Source organism: Bos indicus x Bos taurus, chromosome 9 (assembly GCF_003369695.1).
Source record: "Bos indicus x Bos taurus breed Angus x Brahman F1 hybrid chromosome 9, Bos_hybrid_MaternalHap_v2.0, whole genome shotgun sequence".
NCBI classification, from domain to species: domain Eukaryota; kingdom Metazoa; phylum Chordata; class Mammalia; order Artiodactyla; family Bovidae; genus Bos; species Bos indicus x Bos taurus.
The window spans coordinates 34645690-34665302 of record NC_040084.1 but is presented as its reverse complement, the minus strand read 5'-3'; the positions used below and the strand labels follow the sequence as shown (position 1 = coordinate 34665302).

At 42.7% G+C, this 19613-nt stretch overlaps 1 protein-coding gene across 2 annotated transcripts in view; it reads left to right on the top strand.

Moving 5' to 3' along the window:
- Window positions 1-5266: 5266 nt before the first annotated feature.
- NT5DC1 (5'-nucleotidase domain containing 1) overlaps window positions 5267-19613 on the top strand; it is a 112315-nt gene continuing 97968 nt past the window's right edge. The window contains exons 1-4 of one of the 2 annotated variants that reach the window (XM_027551160.1): window positions 5267-5473; window positions 12104-12195; window positions 13850-13921; window positions 16501-16607. In XM_027551160.1, coding sequence (XP_027406961.1) covers window positions 5381-5473; window positions 12104-12195; window positions 13850-13921; window positions 16501-16607 — 364 coding nt within the window. In that variant the 5' untranslated portion in view covers window positions 5267-5380. The remainder of the gene's footprint in view (window positions 5474-12103; window positions 12196-13849; window positions 13922-16500; window positions 16608-19613) is intronic. The other variant, XM_027551159.1, reaches the window with a different exon arrangement.

The following is a 19613-nucleotide window of genomic DNA, read 5'->3' as shown; positions in this document are numbered from 1 at the left end:
GAAGGATGGACAAGCAACAATCAATTTTGAATGTCATTGTTAAAATAGTGAATAGATACCAGTATTATTTTTAATTTCAAATATCTGATTCTACAGATAAAGAAACTGCGGCAAAATAAAGAAACAATATTAAATTATGAGAGGTATGGTTATCCATTTAATGAAACACTTTGTACATCATAAAAAATGCATGATTAGACAGGGATAAATGGTCAAAGATGAAAATACACAGGTAAGATGCATTCAGTCATTTAAGTCATGAAAATAAACATCCTGCTTAAGAGGTCTGGAGACAAAGACACTCTGGATTCATGCCTGAGTCTTGCCTCCACATTGACTGGATCACTCTTTGTAAGGGGTTTCTGAGATATGTTCATATTTAGATGCCCTTGAAGACTCAAAACTTTTACTCACCTCTGCACTTGAAAGACATTCTGTATCTTATCTGACAATGTGAGTCCTGAGGGAAACAGAATGGAGAGCATCAGAGTGAGTCACTTGTGTGTGTCTCTGAGAAAGGAACCCTACGTTCTATCCCATTACAAGGTTAAATCCCCTGTATGGGAAAGAAGAGAACCTTCCATATGAGCTTGAGGATCCAAAAGCAGAGAGAATTGAATCCTAGTTCTCTTTTCAAAAGCTTTGCCGAATGTCCTATGACAACACAGGGCCATCGCTACAATAGGAACAGTGGGTGAGCTCACAGCTACGTAGAAAGAGGAAGCTACCCGGCCTTCCCTCACCATAACACGTACCTTGCTTTTCTGTGGCTCCAAAGCCAAGAGTCTCCTGTGAAGTTTTCCTTGAACCGCTCAAGAGAGGAGCAGAGGTTGGCTGAGTGAGGGATGATTTCATGGTTGGGGTCACACTAACCATTTTCCTGATGACACTGTAACTAGAGGTGTTTTAGAATTTACGCAGTATGGATGGATGCTGATGGTGTGGCCAGTGTGGCCAATATGGCCAGAGGCAACCAAAGACTGACCGGGACGGTCTAGCTGAGGAAAAGCAGGTATATGGATGCCAATAACCAAGGACCTAAAGTCTCTTCCCAGACTCCTTGACAACATGGTAGACCTTCTGCAATTTAGAACCTTCGTACCTCAGACAGCCAAGGCAAAGGGAAGTATTGTGAAGTGACAGTCAATTAAAGAGAAACTAAATTCAAATCAGAGCTAGCTGAGTTCACCTTGAGTTTATCCATATTTTATTTCTGACTTAACATCTGATCAATCGAGATGCTCCATAACAGACTGATAAAGTTGATTACTTGACCCTAACCCCAAACTTAACATTTGTCCTAATTAAATTTCAATCCACTGCTACATCGTCTGAGATCTGTTTGAGTCACAGTTTTGCTAGTTAGTATTTTAGTTTTCTCTCCAAGAGGCACTCATTTCACATTGTAAACATTTTGGTTTTTTAATTCACACACATCTTAATAAGCAGTTTCTTACCAAAGGACTTCATTCTATCACATTCTCCCCTACACCATCAAAAATAAATACACACAAAAAAAACTTACAGTAAAATTTCTAGGTAGGCCTCTCTTCTTGTGGCAAGAGGAGAAATGGAGGGTAGAAAATAATGTATTTAAATTTGAAGATTAAAGAAATCAAATGAAAAATATTCCTAATGCAGAACTACTGCCATCTTAAGGCCACAGCCCAGTATTATAAATAAGTTTTTGGCTCTATTTCACTAAATGACTTAGAAAGTTTAATTTTTAGGCATTTGTACATTTTAAAGTACTAAATAATCTTAATTATTCCCCTTTAAACAAATTATATGATCCAGAGAAGATGTATAGATTGGCTTAGATTACATAAAAGGTTGAACATTATAATGTTTATTTTGGAGTATTTAGAAAAGCACATTTTAAACTAACAAAAAATTAAACAGACTATTTCCCTCCCCCCCCCTTAATAAGCCTGGTGAATATTTACAATTTATATGTTAAAATACAGAATTATAAATCGATAAAATATCACTTAATGTGCTATTTAGCGTCTAAAATTTAAGCTAGCTGATCACAAAGTTATTACCTAGGTAGTAACAAATTAAGTAAAAGGCATACCTAAGGTTAAATTTCCTAAATTATAGTATTTTCATTATTAAAATATAGGTCAGTTATAATGATAATATTCAAACCTAGAAAATGATCAATAAAAATCATAACCTATTTCTGAGCATTTAAAAATTATTTTATAACTTCCTAATTATAAGAAAAAATGTATATATATTTGTACATGGAACACTAAATAAAAAAACCCTAAAACTCCACAGCATGGTATTGACGTTACATACAAATAAAAGTATCAAAATTTTTAAAACTAACAAATAATTTAAACAAATTTCACATCATTTAAGGCTTCCCTGGTAGCTCAGCTGGTAAAGAATCAGCACGCTATGTGGGAGACCTGAGTTCTATCCCTGGGTTGGGAAGGTCTCCTGGAGAAGGGAATGGCTACCCACTCCAGTAGTCCATGGGGTGGCAAAGAGTCAGACATGACTGAGCGACTTTCACTTTCCAGTGGCTCCCATGTTAAAGAATCTGCCTGCAATGCAGGAGACCCAGGTTCAGTCCTGAATCATGGAGATCCCCTGGAGAAGAGAATGGTAACCCTTCCCAAGAATACTGGAAATATTCTTGTCTGGAGAATTCCATGGACAGAGGATCCTGGCGGGCTACAGTCCACAGCTGCAAAGAGTTGGACACGACTGAGCAACTAACACTTTCCCCAAAGATCTTTCAGACAATACATGTTAACGTTATTTGCTCATTTGACAGAACAACATCTGTACGTCAGTCTGCTGAGATTGCCTTAACAGAAAGCCACAGACTGAGTGGCTTAAATAACAGGAAATTATTTTCTCACGGTTCTGGTAGCTGAAAGTCCAAGATCAAGGTGCAGGTAGGGCTGATTTCCAGTGAAATCTCTCCTCTTGCTAGCAGGTTGAACATTCTCCCTGTGTGCTCAAGTGGCCTTTCCTCTTATGTGCATCCCTTGTGTATTTATTTCCTCTTCTTATAATCACACAAGCCATACTGAATTAGGTCCCCACTCTTATCACCTTATTTAACCATACTTACCTCCTTAAATCTCTATACCCAAATGTAGTCACACTGGGGCTTAGGGCTTCAACATACAAACTTTGAGCGGATGTAATTCAGTCCCTAATACTGACATATTTAACATATCATTCAAAGAAACAGAAATTAATTGGAGTCTGAGTAGAACACTGAACTTCTGGTTGACAATAGAAGAAGTGTGCATGCCACTATATTTGATAAAAGTTTAATATATACAAAGAAAGAAAATATCTGCCTTTGAAAATAAGCCTATGAAATGAAGTAAATGTCAGTATTTAAGTTCAAGGTTATGCAGAGAGTGAAGGAAAAGAGGGAGACCATCCCACATGTTCTTACAGAAGTTAGACTGAGGTTTAAGATAATGGCCAAGAAAGGTGAATGGCAAGTCATGATGAGTGACAGTTCATTCAGGATGATGGGGTCAGGTTATTTTCTAAACCCTCCTCATTGTTGTAGACAAGGCCTTGAGGAATATGAGGCATGTAAGAGTTGTTTCTCGGCAAGTAGATATGACCATTGATAAGCATGTCCAGGTCTTAGGGCCAACTCCAGTCCAGGATCATGACCACTTAGGCCATGAAAAACCAATCCTTTCATATTCTTCCTTCTAGCAATGAGTGCATGTGTACATTTACATTACTAAGAGAAGTCCCTGAAGTGCCTAGTCCCACAGTAAAACAAAATATCCCCCAAGGAGACTTGTGGCCTTCAATGTGTAGTGTGACCTTGGGACATACTCTAATGCAGGGGCCAAAAAAGAATGCTAAGGTCAATTCTATGGCCAACAGATTCACGAAAAAGAAACAGGCTCAAGGTGATGAAATAATACAGCTTTTTCTTTTTTGATTCACAGGTATTAAAGACATGGCTGTTGGGCTTTAACCAGTGAATATAGCTTGATTTTCTTGAGGATTCCTTCCTGTTCCTAGTCCAGACAGATTTGTTTGGGGCTTTCACAAGTCATAATGGAACAAGTTATTAATTTATTCAAATGCGTCCACTGGGTACAATAAGTGTCCTACCAGGTTGAACTATTTATTGTACTAAATTAATTCCTTAATTGGTCTATTAGCCTCATAAGGATTAGTATTTGTAAGGGTTAAGTATAATTCTCAATCTATTATATTTTCATTATGTCATGACTATTGGTTTTTTCCCCTTTGGGCAAAGCCTTCTTTTAAATTTAAAACAGAAGCAGTACAAAAATAATACATTTCTATTCTCTTTTTAATGTCAAGATTTGTATTTTCTCTTGTAAACAACTTAAAAAATCTCAGAGTCCTAGCCCTTCATATCCAGGAGTTCTCAGAATTAAATGCCCTGAGGATCCAGTGTACATTATGAATTAACTTTTCTTCTGTGCATCTAAAATGATACTCGCTATACACAGTCCTTGAGAGAATTGAGAACATTGTCATTCAAATCGCTGTGTGTTGTATAAATTTTAAAACTTCTTTGCATAAAGTTTTCTTTTCTGCAGCATGTTTTAGGAAGTTTCTAAAGTCCTTTCATAGGAAAAATTCTTCACTATAATAAAAGTAAGATAATCAAATAACAACGAATATTGGTTTCCTTAATCATCATCACTTTGCAAAAATGGTCCTTCACGATTTCTAACAAATTTATTTTCTAATACGCTCCAGGGGGTGAAATGTTGAAGTCCCCCATTTTACTTAGAAATATACTTAGGAATTTTCTAAGGGATGTAAAATTTTTGATTCAATCCATGGTTAGAGATCTTGAGGACAAAATAATAATCTTCCAAATTATAGGCTACCTGGGGCAGAGGGGTATTAGTTGATAACATTTTCTGCAAAATCTTACATGATTTCGCACCCAAGAGTAAAGAGTCAGGTGTAACTTGGCTGTCTCACGGTTTCCCTGGTATTTTGATAACGCTGGGGCGCCCGAGTTAATTTTGTGGCAAAGGCTATGCACCAACAGGGACTTAGCGACGCCCCCAATCCCTGCAGCAGTGGCTCCGCTCCTGGCCATATCCCGCCTTCGGATTTAGGGGCGGGCATCAGAGTGGTGAGACTACAGGCAGGAGCCGGCCTGGGCGTGTCACCCGAAGGCTGGGCACCTGGAAGGCCGGCTGCGAGGGGCGGAGAGAAGCGTGGTCGGGGGCGGGGCTCGCGGGCGCGGGAAGAGCGCCGGGCCGCCGTGCGGCGTCCGGAGCCCCGCCCCACTCCGCCGCGCCCCGCCGGGGAGCCCCGCAGCGTCTTCCCCGCGTGCTCTCCGCCACCTTCCGGCGTCCACGCAGTCGCTGGAGCTCCGCGCGCAACTATGGCTCAGCACTTCTCCCTGGCCGCCTGCGACGTGGTCGGCTTCGACCTGGACCACACTCTGTGTTGCTACAACTTGCCCGAGAGCGCCCGGGTGAGTGGCGCGGGCTGCCGGGCCGCCCGGCGTGCAGCCTCCTTGGTGGCGCCGGCTCGAGTTTCCTCCCAGTTTAGGCGGCGGCGGCGGGCGTCTCTGGGCCCTGCAGCCGCCGCGCTTTTGCGCACCACTCGGCCTCCCGCCGCGAGGCGGGGCGAAATGAAGCGTGCATACCCCACCCCTCGGCCCCCGCCCCCCACGCCGTCTCCGCCTTGGCTCTGGGAACCGGCTTCTTTGGCCCAGCCCATAGCCTAGTTTGAGAGATGGGTAGAGAAGAAAAGGGGCGAAGGAAAGACAAGTTGTGCAAGATTGGGTTGGGGAAGCGGTTCCTGGGGCAGAGGAAGGGCGGGGCCGGGGAAACGCGGTGTCCTTTGCAGATCCCCGGTTTTGGAACGTCTCAGCAAATCATTCTGGCTACCAGCAGAGCGCTGATACAGCCACCTGGTTAGCGATTTTTGTCTTCGTCTTTGGCTGCATTTTTTTTTCTTTTGCATTTCCATGCGACCACCTGTCAGTTTTTAAATACTGCCGTCTGGGGAAAATTGTGTGGTGTATTCTTTTCTTAGGGAAGAAGACTAACCGGAAAGTGATTAAGATCTTAGCCCTAATTTTGCCTTTTACCAAGAGAAGGAACTAAGTATTGCTCGTCTACTGCATGCTCCACGCAAGTTTTAATCCTAACAACAGCCCGGACCCTTCCTGCACTTAGGGAAGGAACAGGAAGTGCAGTGTGTATGATTCCATATCTGTACCCTTAAGTGAATTGTTCTTCCTCCCCCATTCCTTTAGTTTCACATGGAAACTGATTTTGAGAAATTAACAAAAAAAAATATTTTTTTTGGTAAGTCAAAGTTTTAAGTATCCAAAACAGAAAAAAACTGGCTATGGTCGTCAAAGCCAGGAATTTGCAGCCAGACTGCCTAGCTTAAGGCATTAGCTCCTCTGTTACTAGCGCTGTGACCTTGGGCAAATTACTTAACCTGTGTCTAATTTCAGTTTCCTCATCTGTAAAACTGGGCTAATAATTGTATTTACCTGGAAAGGTTGTTGCAAGGATTAAAAAGGTAATGGATATATAATGCTGAGAGCTGTTTCTGACACAAGTGGTGGCTTTTGTAGTTACTACTGGAATCATTGTCCAACCTGACCACTTAGGATAGAGTGCCAAGTAGCTGGAATAGACATCAGCCAGGGCAGCTCCTCATTAAGATGAGGTTCACTGCCCCAGTTAGCAGTTCGGGTACCTGTCAAAGGTCAAAACAGTGTATGAATTACTCCTGTTTTCTGTGTACAGATGGTTTTAAAAAAATATTGTATTGTTCCTAATGTTGTGTGTTCCTGCTTTCCCACAGTACAGATGTTTCCCTCCTCATGCTGAGAGTGAAGGAGACTTTTCTCCTCGATTCTCTGGCCACTACTTCGTCTAGGTCTTTGATTCATATTTTCCTTCTTTTGCCTTTCAAATCTTCCCCCGGATTAACATTTTCTTGCACTTCCTCTCTAGTCACCTTCTTTTGAAAGAAGTATTGGTAAAAGTCAATTTTGTGCATGTGTGAGCATACAATTTCAGAATCCAAGATTTCCCAAAAGCAAGAGTTCTTTACTACAAGCTTCAAATATAAGCGATATATAAAGGTTGAAAACGGTTATCTGGTGCATTTTCTTTCTGTTTGGTTCAGTAATCTTTCTGTGTGCTGAGCACCGTAATAGAATTAGGAGTACAGAGGAAACACACAGGTCCTCCGGTGGCCTTGTAATGGGTGAGGATGTTGGAGGGTGAGCTTTGGCCTCCTGTGCTGACGGCAGCTTGCCTGGCCCTTGCTGACGCTTGGCTGTACCTCTGCCAGGGGCCCTCCTTTCTTCATCACACTGATCCCTCATCTGGCAGGTCTCATATTAAATAGCCTGGGCCCCGTTAAGTTTACCTTCTTATCCTGATCCTACCTCCAGTTTTCCATAAAACCTTAATTTCTCACAGCACTTACACACTGCCTTGAATTTTTCCTATTTACTTGTTGGAACCTTCCCCTAGATCCTAGAGCCATGACCCTTGACCTCAGTATCTGTGACTTTATTGTGTGTTCTGTGTGCCAAGCTGACTCTGCACATGCGGAGTTCAGTAAATAATTATGAAACGATTGAATAAATAATAGGTATTTCAGTAACTGAATATGGCACTCACAGTCACTATTCTAATAAGCATTCTGCTGATACAAACTGGTTTGATCCTTACAACAGCTGTATGAGGTAGATGTTATTAACCTCCTTTAGAGATGAGGACTGGAGAAGGCAATGGCACCCACTCCAGGACTCTTGCCTGGGAAATCCCATGGACGGAGGAGCTTGGTGGGCTTCAGTCCATGGGGTCGCTAAGAGTCGGACACGACTGATCGACTTCACTTTCACTTTTCACTTTCATGCATTGGAGAAGGAAATGGCAACCCACTCCAGTGTTCTTGCCTGGAGAATCCCAGGGACAGAGGAGCCTGGTGGGCTTCCGTCTATGGGGTCGCACAGAGTCAGACACGACTGACGCAACTTAGCAGCAGCAGCAGAGATGAGGACAGTCACAGAAAGGATAAGTAAGTAGCTTGTCCAGGGTCACCCAGCATGGTGGGCTGGCCGGCAGGTTTCTGCTGCCTACCACAGGCTTTCTGTGTGCTATAAAGCCCAAAAGGGAGGCCTTGGAGTGAGTGATGCTTGAACTGGGTCCCAGCACAGGAGTGACAATTGGCAGGTGAGGAGGCAAAGAGGAACATTTCAGGCAGAGGAAATATGGCCAAGGCAAGGACCAAGAGATAAGAAATAGCACCTGGATCTGCTGGGTATCAAGCAGAAGGTGGGGAATGGCAGGAGAAGATACTGGAGATGGCAGTGGTGTTTGCATGGTGGGTCACTGAGTGCCTCATGGGCATATTTCGTAAGTGCAGTGTGCTGTGTGCTAGGTCGCCTCAGTCATGTCCGATTCTTTGTGACCCTATCGACCATAGCCCACCAGGCTCCTCTGTCCTTGGAATTCTCCAGGCAAGAGTACTGGAGTGGGTTGCCACGCCCTCCCTCCAGGGGATCTTCCCTACCCAGGGATTGAACCAGAGTCTCTGTGTCTCCTGCAGTGGCAGGTGGGTTCTTTACCACTAGCGCCACCTGGAAAGCCATTTAATAAGTGCAGAGTGTTATGCCAGTGTGGAACTGGGTGCGTCACCTCAACAGGGGCTCAGGAAAAGCATCCTGGAAATGATGACACCTGTGTTGTCCTGGAGTTTCAGACTCAGGAGTGTTCGGGGCCAGGCAGTTAACCTGAATGTGCGACGGGGAATGTGGGGGTCTCTGGCAGCCAGGAGAATGAACATACACAGCTGTGCTCATCTGCCAGCATTTGCCATGGGGCGTAGAGGCTCAGTCTTGCCAGATCTAATTCTCTCAAGGCAAGTTAGAAATCGAAGCTTGTGTGAGAAGTCTGTCAGTTTTTTTCAGTGCCAACTCATTTTCAAAACAGCGGAATTATGGGGTCGCCAGATATAGCGAAGAAAAACTCAGGACATCCGGTTCAATTTGAGTTTCAAAGAACAAAAACATTTTTAGTGTATGTGTGTTCCAACTATCTCATGGGATATGCTTATATTAAAAAATTACTTGCTATTTAGCCGAAAATCCAATTGACCTAGGAGTTTCATATTTTATCTGGCATCCTTCAGTGGGAACCAGATATAATTTGTGGTCTGCCTACAACCCGCAGGGCACCAGTTTGCAACCGCTGGGGATTCTGCATGATCATTAGTCAGGTGAGACTGTTGGGAAAGTAAGTTAGCAGCTAAGACCGGGAGAGGAAGGGGTGGGTGGTGGAGGCCCTATGCCATGAGGGCTTCTGGGGTGAGTCAACATTAATGTAAGGAAAAGGTTCAAGGGCCAAGGGCTTAGGACTGAAGAGGGCTTTCAAAGACACAGCCTTCCCTGTGTTCCTCAGCACTGCTCTTCTCTGCTTCTCCATACACATTGACCCCATTCTCTCCTATTATAGAACCTTCTCCTCCAAATACAGCTGTGGGCACCCCCATAGGCAGCCCTATTGGAAAGGGCTCTTTGCCTTGGGAAGGAATCTGACCTTATTAGAATCACGTATCCGTGTCTTGATCAATATTGCCAAAGGGTGAGAAATTCCAGTTGTCCAAGGCTGAAAATACTTACCTTGATCAGAGGCAAGTCTAATGGTGTGCAGTAACCATTGGTAGCTTGAAACGGGCCATGGTCGGGGGCATCTGTTCCATGGAAATGAACAAAGGCTGTGAGTCAGGGCTTTTTTTTTTTATTAACCACCACATGACTGAGGATAATAGCAATACCTAAATTGAATTTGCTTGTATGCCATGCACTGCTTTAAGCATCTGAGGATTTACATTACACATGGGATTTACATCTGATAATCCCGGGGCACTGGTTTCTTGCAGGCAGGATCATGACGTGTTTTGTTTGTTTTTTTTTTTTTATCGTCCATAGTACTTTGTACTTTCAAGTGACTCAGTACATTTTATGATTGATAATTCATATGAGTGAAAATTCGTATAACATAGAAGTCAGTGATTTTCAATCATCTCACAGTTTCAGGAATTTGGTAGGAGCCCCACCCTGTCCCGGAGAAGGCAATGGCACCCCACTCCAGTACTCTTGCCTGGAAAATCCCATGGATGGAGGAGCCTGGTGGGCTGAAGTCCATGGAGTCGCTATAAGTCGGACACGACTGAGCGACTTCACTTTCATTTTTCATTTACATGCATTGGAGGAGGAAATGGCAACCCACTCCAGTGTTCTTGCCTGGAGAATCCCAGGGATGGAGGAGCCTAGTGGGCTGCCGTCTATGGGGTCGCACAGAGTTGGACACGACTGAAGTGGCTTAGCAGCAGCAGCAGCAGCAGCCACCCTGTCCTGAAGGCTTGGAATTTCTGGGTGGTTTTAAGAACTATCACCTGTGGTTCTGACTCACCTCCAGGGTTGAGGACTGTTTGTACATAGTGTTGACTTAATGTAACTCTGAACAACTGACCTGGATCAGGGTCTCATTGTGTGGGGTACATGTATAGCCATTTTCATTAGCTTTATGACAGGAAACAGCTCTATTTGACCAGGAGCCTTTGCTTTCTCTGTACTCATCTCCTGACACTCATAACCCCAATCCGCAACTTGAGCTGTGTGAGCTGTGTGTCCCCTGGACTTGCATGGCCCTCTCCCCGCTGGATTCACCCAGCTAACTGCTCTGTCCTGCAGGAGTCAGTGTGGACATCACTCCCTCAGGGAGGCCTTCTACTCTTGCTGCTGTATCTATTCCCACTTCCCTTCTGTGCCATTCCAGTGCTGTTGAAACCTGTCATGGGCTAACATCTGCAGAAGAAGGGTCAGGATACTCTGTGTGTCCTCTTGGACACTGTTCACTCTCAAAAAACCTGGAGTTTTGTTGTTGAGAATGAAATCTGTCGACAGAAGAGCGTTTACTTTTATGCTTGCTTCCAGAGGGTTTTTTTTTTTTTTCTTTCCCCTCAGCTTTTCTTACAATGGATAAAAGAAGAGAGTCCCTGTGTCTGATGAAGGTGCCGCGATTCCTCCTGTAGATTACCTGCCTGGTTCTCATGTGTATTTCTCTTTGAGATTCCCCTATAGAAGAAAGAAATCGTGCCCAATTCTTTGTGACCCCATGGACTATACAGTCCATGGAATTCTCCAGGCCAGGATACTGGAGTGGGTAGCCTATCCCTTCTCCAGGGGACTTCCCAACTCAGGGATCAAACCTAGGTCTCCCACATTGCAGGCAGATTCTTTGCCAGCTGAGCCACAAGGGAGATTCCCCTGTGTCAAACGACAAAACTAAAAGTAGTAATGAATTGGATGTTCCTTCATTTAGAGAAAACGTTTCCTGGATTGGGGGAGTGCAGTGGCCCCACAAGCAGTGGGGCACTCTTCCCCAGAGATTTTGGGCATGACCGTGTTTTATAGTGTTAGATGAGGCAATGCAAAAACAGGGTCTGATTGGCTAGGAGGTTGGAAATTTCCTAATAGGGACTGAGGGTCCTGTTCTCCAGGGAGAAGTAAGGGAGGTAAAGCTGACACGGCAGATTGTGATTGGTGTGTGTTAGGTTTCCTTGACAGGGATTTTCTATAAGTGCACACTGATTTAGGTTTAGATTGTGCCAAGGTCTGGGCCAGTGGGGTGGCCTCCACTGTTTGGGGCTCAAGTACATAAAATAGCGTTATCAGCTGTCATGGGGCCTTCTGGAAAGGATGGACGGGGTGGATGTAGAGTGGTCAGTATGTTTATCATCTGGTGAATTGTTAAATCAATTTACAAAGCTTTGTCGTCTTAATGATCTCCAACCCTCTAGGCTTCCGGAGTAGGATTAATAATTGTCCTTGGTTGTGTAATTATACACTGATAGTGTAAAAAAGACAGCAGCTACCTGGGGCTCGCAGGAGTGCATAAATTCCTGGGAAGGAATGTTTACCCGCCAAGCTTCACAATTAACAGGTAATAATACAGATTCCTTCCCAGCTATCTCGTGGCTTATTCCATTAGGTCTTCAGGCCTGTGAAGTTAAGAAGGCATAGTGAAATTTACATTTAATCTCTTTTCCTTTCTGTTAACAGCTCATTTATAATAGCTTTGCTCAGTTCCTGGTCAAGGAGAAAGGGTATGACAAGGGATTGCTCACGGTGACCCCAGAGGATTGGGATTTCTGGTAAGCAGCTTTTTTTTAAAGGTCTGTACATTCCCTCTGGTTTTTAATTATTGTGGATAAAATTTTAATGCTTCTTCTTCCATGGAGACAGAAGGTGAAATGTGAAGTTGAGCCAAAGGACAGAATGCCTTCTGTACTAAAAGTTTTATATTTGATGAATTAAAGTCCTTTCTATTTTTAGGCTTGCTTAGTTAAGTATGAAAATTAAGCTAAGAGCGAATGTGACTAATTTGGATATTTTTGCATGGGTTAAGTCTGTCATTATTAAGAGTTTCAGAGATTAAGAACTGTCTCTAAAATGTACATCTTTTATTAAAAAATTATTTTATTGCCCTTCCTATACAGAACTGTGTGAAAAGAGGTGGAAATCATCATGTTTTGAATGCGTGTGTGTGTGCACATGTGCATGCTCTGTTGTGTCCAACTCTTTTCAACCCTGTGGACGATAGCCTGTCAAGCTTCTCTGTCCTGGAATTTTCCAGGCAAGAATACTGGAGCAGGTTGCTATTTCCTGCTCCAAGAGATCTTCCCGACCCAGGGATCCAACCCGTATCTCTGGTGTCTCCTGCGTTGGCAGGCAGAGTCGTTACCATCGTGCCACCTGGGAATTCCCATGTTTTTAATAAGTGTCTGAATTAGGACATCTGTTTTTGTGTAATTTGGGTAGATATTCCTATAACAGAGGCTCTTGACAGCTTACTCCCTTCCTGGCTTAGGAGTCTCAACTTCCCAAGGTTTCCTTTGTCTTTCTTCCTCATTTAACCAAGAAAATCAAACAAAAGTCCTATTAAACCACTTTAAATTGTTCAGTTAAAAATTAACAGTTGTCCTGAAACGCATGAAAAATACATCCAGAAATAATTCTTCAGCAACGGTGTTCATCTATTATGCATTCTTCCAGTGTTTGGTTAGTCCTTTTTGATTTCTCCCTTTCTGAAAAGGAAGAAACAGAAACATTTTGCTATATGAAACTCTTATGGAAGTGTTACTGTGAACCAAAGTAAATAATGCTTGTAAAGTACCCTGTCCTTTTCTTTTCATTCTGTTGGTATTTGGTGGCCATTATGCCTTCTTGTTTTTATTACTCATAATAATGACTCTGAACCCACTTTTCTTCCCAAATCCCATAAGTCTTTTACAGTGAAGAACCTAAAACTTAGTGTTTGACTTTCTTTTAGTGGTTTTCAATAATATGCCTAGCCCAGAGGGCTAGTTCTTATAGCCTGACCTAAATTGAGGCAGAGTCTAAAGAGTACAGAAAAGATTCTGGCTAAGATCTTAACTTGTAAAATATGAATGTGTGTTTGTGTGTGTTTTATTTAATGAAAAACATTTGTACATTTTAGCAGAGGCATACAATGGTGCTCATTTTTTGTTCTAAGTTTTTTTTTCTCAGCTCAAAGAGTTTAGACACTAAATATGCTGTCCTTTGCCCACATAGCAGTTTGCCTCATGTACTTGCTCTGTGGATATTTAATTTTAGAATTCTTGAATTTTAGAATTCAAGAGCTTACTTGTTTGATTAACATGTTATTCACCTGGGTGGGAGAGTCTTTTTTTAGCATTATGACTTTTTGAAAATATAAGTTACTATTTCTTGATTAAGTGTTAATAAGTATGTGAACTGATTGGTAACCAGACTTTTCTGTTTCAGTTGCAAGGGCTTGGCACTGGATCTGGAAGATGGGAACTTCATTAAACTTGCAGATAATGGCACCGTGCTCAGGTAATAGAATTTAGTTGTGGTGTTGAAACTTTACTCTTTTATTACCATGTAGGATTAGACTGTTAAGGTATGGATTAAACAAGATTATTACTTGAGTCAGTCAGATGAGAGATTGTCTGTGTGCCTGTGGGTCTTTGTAGGACTCGTTTGAGCCATTTAAATATAAATCTGGGAGCATTAGATTGAAAGGTCTAATTCTTTAAATTTAGCTTATCAGAAATATTTGCACAGGAAATACAGTAGAATGTTAACTTGCTTTTTGACTGCCTCTACTGCAAAAGAGCCTGGGAATTTTATCATGTTAACCTGGAGTAAAATTGAAGCTCTCTTTATTAAGGAAGAAGGAAAGAATGGACATGGGGTAGAATTGGTGGTCTAGGCACACCTCTCTTTCTTCCACTTGTCCAAATTTGCCCCCATCATACAGGACTCATGTTGTGTCTCACCTTCTGGAAGTGTTTCTAGATTCTTCCAGCCTTCATCAGCGTCTCCCCGTCCCAAGCTTAGTGCTGACTCCCTTTCCTCCCCTCTTCTTAGTTGGTTAGTGTTAGTTGCTTAGTTGTGTCTGACTCTTTGCAACCCCATGAACTACAGCCCGCCAGGTTCCTCTGTCCATGGGATTCTCCAGGCAAGGATACTGGAGTGGGTTGCTATTCCCTTCTCCAGGGGATCTTCCTGGCCCAGCGATTGAACCTGGGTCTCCTGCATCACAGGCAGATTCTTTGCCATCTGAGCCACCAGGGAAGGTGAGTTCAACACTTTGAGTGTTAATAAGAGTAGGGCAAGCATGGACGGAGGAGCCTGACAGGCTACAGTCCGTAAGGTCGCAAAGAGTTGCACACAACTGAAGCGACTTAGCACAGCACGGAACAGGCAATGGAAAAGCAGCTGCCATCACTGCTTTGTGTTTTACAGAAGGTACCATGGGGTAAGCGTCTGTTTTCCTTCCAGTACTGACAGTACAGGCAAGTTAACAGGGCCGTGCAGTTGTGTGATTTATTATTTATGCTGACTCAGTTGGAGTCCAAGAAGAGGATGCTCGTTGCTTTGGGTACATCATTCCTTTTGTACAGTACAGGCTCACACTCTACCCAGACTGTCCCCTAAGGTGGAGCTAGCTAGAGCAGATGTCGTTCCACTTCTGATAATTTTGTAATTCATTTACATCTTTTTTTCTCAGGCAGCTAGAGATATGAGTGTATGTATTCATTTGTATGTATAAATAAACATATATATGCAGACACATATATACATACATACACACAATGCAGCTTTGACCATGACCTTTAATGTCCCTTTCCGATTCTTACAATGTACTTGGCTATCTTCAGTCATGGTTAAAAGAATAGAAATCATTCTGCAACTTTGCTTCTTTTCTTTGTTCTGTCTGTCTGTCTGTCCCCATTCCCAACATCATTTCTCCAAGGTCTGACCATCTCCATTCAAGTTTGGCTAACCCACCGGCCAGCTCCTCCTGAGTTTATAAGCTTATGTCCTTGATGCCTGCTTTCAAACAATGTAGTAGATACCTTTTCGTACTTCCTGCTCAAGATTCCTCCACCTTTAATATAGCTTTTATTATATAAATGTTAACCTCTCTATAAAAAGGATCCTAATTGTGATTTTCTTCCATTTGCCTTTCTTATTTCATTTCCATTTTCTTCATTTTGCTTTGCTACCACAGTCTAGCATTATAATTTCTCATAGTAAACTACATGAAATATTAACTGTTTTTCTATAGGGTAAGATTCTCTTAACCAGGCCCAACCGATGTAAAAGCAGTATTTTGAGCTCAAAAAATAGCTACTTTCTTGTCTTCCTGTTCCAGGTTTTGCCACGTTCATCTTACTGTTTCCCATTGTGTTTTTAGCTACCTTATGTCCTTGAGTGGCACATTACTACCCTGTCTTCATCTTCATAGTCCCTGTGCTTGCGCAGCCCTGGGTACCAGGCACATCTTTCCTCCTGCAGGCCTTAGCTCTTGCTCTGACTTGGACTTCCTCCTCCCCACAGGCCAGCTTCCCACCTAGTCCCTGCAGCTGTTTCCTCTTTGTTCCGTTAGGGAAGTCTTATCTGCATGGTTAATGGACAACTTCTTAGGCAAGGCTTGTCCTATTTCTCCCAGAGAAGTTGTAGTTTATAGATTGGTCTGGGACACCTATCACAGCATTGACCTCAGAGTGTGCTTCTCCTGATCACTTGCTGGTTGAGGGGTGAAATGGAGGAAGAAAAAGAGCCTTTTTCAGAGAAATGCCTTTCAAAAAAGAGGGGATATATGTTTATGTATCCCATCGCTGATTCACTTTGCAGTACAATAGACACTAACACAACATTGTCAAACAACTATACTCCAATAAAAATTTTAAAAATAAAAATTTAAGAAATAACAACGAAAAAGAGAAATACCTTATAGGATCCTAAATAGGGAAGTCATCCCGTTGAAAACCTTTTTCTTAAAAAAAAAAAAAAAACCCTTTAGTAGTATTAGGGTGAATTAATAAGTTAATAATAGCAAGGCTGGAGGAGGGAGTGTTCAAGGGAACCACCGATGAACCGTGTACCTCATCTCTTCAAACCAGGGCCAGCCACGGCACGAAGATGCTGTCTGCGGAGGCGCTGGCGGAGGAGTTCGGCAGGAAGGAGTGGAAGCACTTCATGCCGGACACGGGAATGGCCTTCCGGTCAGGTACGGTTCCCGTGTGGGGCAGCGCCGCCATTCCCTCTTCTGTTGTTTTTAACCCCGAACCTGTGACATCAAGACACAGAGCAGTCTTGAGGGGTGGGCTTCCTCCATTTCACCCCTCAAGCCAGCATCCTGCTGGGCAGGATGCACAAGACCGCAGTTGTGGTTTCATAGAAACTGTTATTTCCCATGTGTGTCTGGTTTTTCTTTGGCAGTTGGTTCTGTTTTATTTAACGTTTGTATTGATTCACCTTTTACTTGTTCTGGAGTAACGAAGACTTAGCACTTAGGAATAATACATTACTTATTCTGTATTTTTATTAATTCGTTACCTGCACAATCCTTTTATTTCTCTGTTCCCCGCTTCTCCCCACATTCATATTCCTCACCTCTCCTGTTTTCTAGAATTCTTTTCTTTACTGCCATTTCTAGTATCTTCTACCATCATCTTTTTGCCACCTTTTACTGCGAGTGATTTTACACAACTTTTTCCCACTCTCCTTAAAGAGTTTTACCATGAGTAAACATGAAAAGATTTTTCAAAAATTATTTATAGACAAAAGATGTCATTAATAAAGAATGATTAAAACACTTATAAATAGACCTCATTAAAAGTCTTAATTGTTAGTTTTTCATTTGTTCTAGGTTTTTTTGGTCATTTTCTCCCATACTGTAGTTTTGAATACACCTATTTTCCTTTCAAAAATATAGTAACTGGAAAATAGTTGGAGTTATTCCTTATTGCTATCGTGTTTTTATTTGTCATATTTGTTTTTGGGTGGTTTGTTTTCTCATAGTGAGAAGAAAACGTCAGGAAGTATGTGTTAATAATAAAATAAGTTGATAGGAAAAACAGAGTTCACCTTGGGGTTAGGTGTAGAATGCTTTCACACTCAACTTACAATAGCTAGGAAGTTAAATGGATAGATTTACTTTTTATTCAAGTGATAAGGAAGACTCCTGTAGTCTGTCCAGATGTATGTGTACAAGCGTGCATGCTTATTCACGTCCATCTCTTTTAGACTGTGAGCTGTAGCCCGCCAGTCTCCTCTGTCCATGGAATTTACTGGAGCGGGTTGCCATTTCCTAGTCCAGGGTATCTTCCCGACCTAGGGATCAAACCTGCATCTCTTGTGCCTGTTACGTGGGCGGACGGGTTCTTTACCACTGTCCCACCTGTCCAGATGTAGGCAGTTGTAAATAGAGGTGAACAACATGGGTTTGAACTGGGCAGGTCCACTTACACCAGCTGGCTGGCTCAGGCAGGTCTCCCTGGTATCATAGACCGAGAGATCAGATGCATTACGGGTAGTGAGCCTTGGGAATCTGTGTCCACTGTCCTGGTCCCTGCAGCCCTGGTGTGTCATGTGGTCTGACAGCATAGCAGGGTGGGCAGAGATGTATGTGGGCCGTCTTCTCCCTTTTCTCCAAATTCTTGCTTTTCCTCATACTGACAAAGACATCCTAGCCTTTCTTAAGAATGAAAACTAGTCTGAGATGTTCCCCCCAACAATTTCAGCTGTGAAAAAGTTAAAAAACAAGAAGACTGTGACAACCATAATATTCTTAACTGAGGAAAAGGGCATACAAACCTATACAACCAGTTTGTGAATTAATAGAACTTGACTTTATTTCTTTTATATTCTTGGTAATTTGACATGAAGATATGAGGGCGTTAAGTAACATTTAAAGGGATAAGCATCTGGACCTTAGAGTTTTCTCTTAATTTACTGTGACACTGCTTCTTTCCAACATACAGCTAACTCTTGAACAACTCAGGAATTAGGGACACTTACCTCAAGAAGTTGAAAATCTTGAGTATAACTTAATTGTCAGCCCTCCCTACTTGGAGTTCCTCCCTGTCTCAGTTTCTGCATTTGTGGGTTCAACTCACTGCAGGTCACAGATCGTCTACTGCTATAGTATTTATTGTATTTATTTACGTGTTGAAAAAAATACATGTAAAAGTGGACTTGTGCAGTTCACACCTGTGTTGTTCAAAGGTTGACTGTAACCCATTCAATTTTTGGATCATTCAACAAGCATTTATTGAGTGCCTACAATATACTGGAAATTGTGCATAGTAAACACTGAGACACAAGACCGCTATGTTCAATAACCTCATACATAGCTTGCAAATGGAGGAAGGGGGCGGGCAGTTACAATAATCTGCACAAAAGTAATTGTGACCATTTGAAAAGTACTCCCTTACATTAAACTGAAATCCGACTCCACCTGTTGATCCTGCCTGATTCCTCTTTGTACCAGGAGTTCTCAGGAGAGAGGACTCTGTGAGGTTTGTGCTCAAAGCAGAGTGGTAGCTCCTGCTTGCAGTCTGCAGGAGTGAGATAGCAGTGAGAGTGTGACGTGAAAGGAAAGAACAGAGAAGGGCCCTGGATTCCACCAGGACTTCTGAGGAGAAGCACAGAGAGCACTTCCCAGAATTGTCAACCTGCGGGATAGGAAGTTGGGACCTGCATTCACTGATTCCTGACCTGTCCATTGAGGCTTGCCACATGGGCTCTAGAGGCTTCCAGAGAGAGGGAATGACACAGATGTGGCTTGAGGAAGGACAGTGGTGTTCAACACAGCTGTGGCTGGGGTCAGCCGTGGACCAAGGGGGTGTGACATGGATCCTCAAAAGGTTCTGCCCAGGGACAGCAGATTCAAAGTGCTGTCAGTGCCAAGGAAGGGCTCCACTTGAACTCTAGCCTCAGGCCAAGGAGGATAAATCAAACCCTCTGCTCTCCAAGATCTAGAGTGTGCCTGTGCTGTGCTTCCAAGTTTTTCTAAGATAAGTACACACTGTGTCCTCGCATGATGTGAGGACACATTGTTTTTTTTATTCCTTTTCTCACCCTGGCTGTTCTTACATTGTACTGAAATTTGTCTGAAGTTGCATAAAGATTGAATGTGAGACTCCAGGGGATCAACCAACACAGATTAGTGAACGGACTTCGTGGTACTCCAGCGTTAGGTTGATAGTTTTGAAATTCAGTGACACTGATA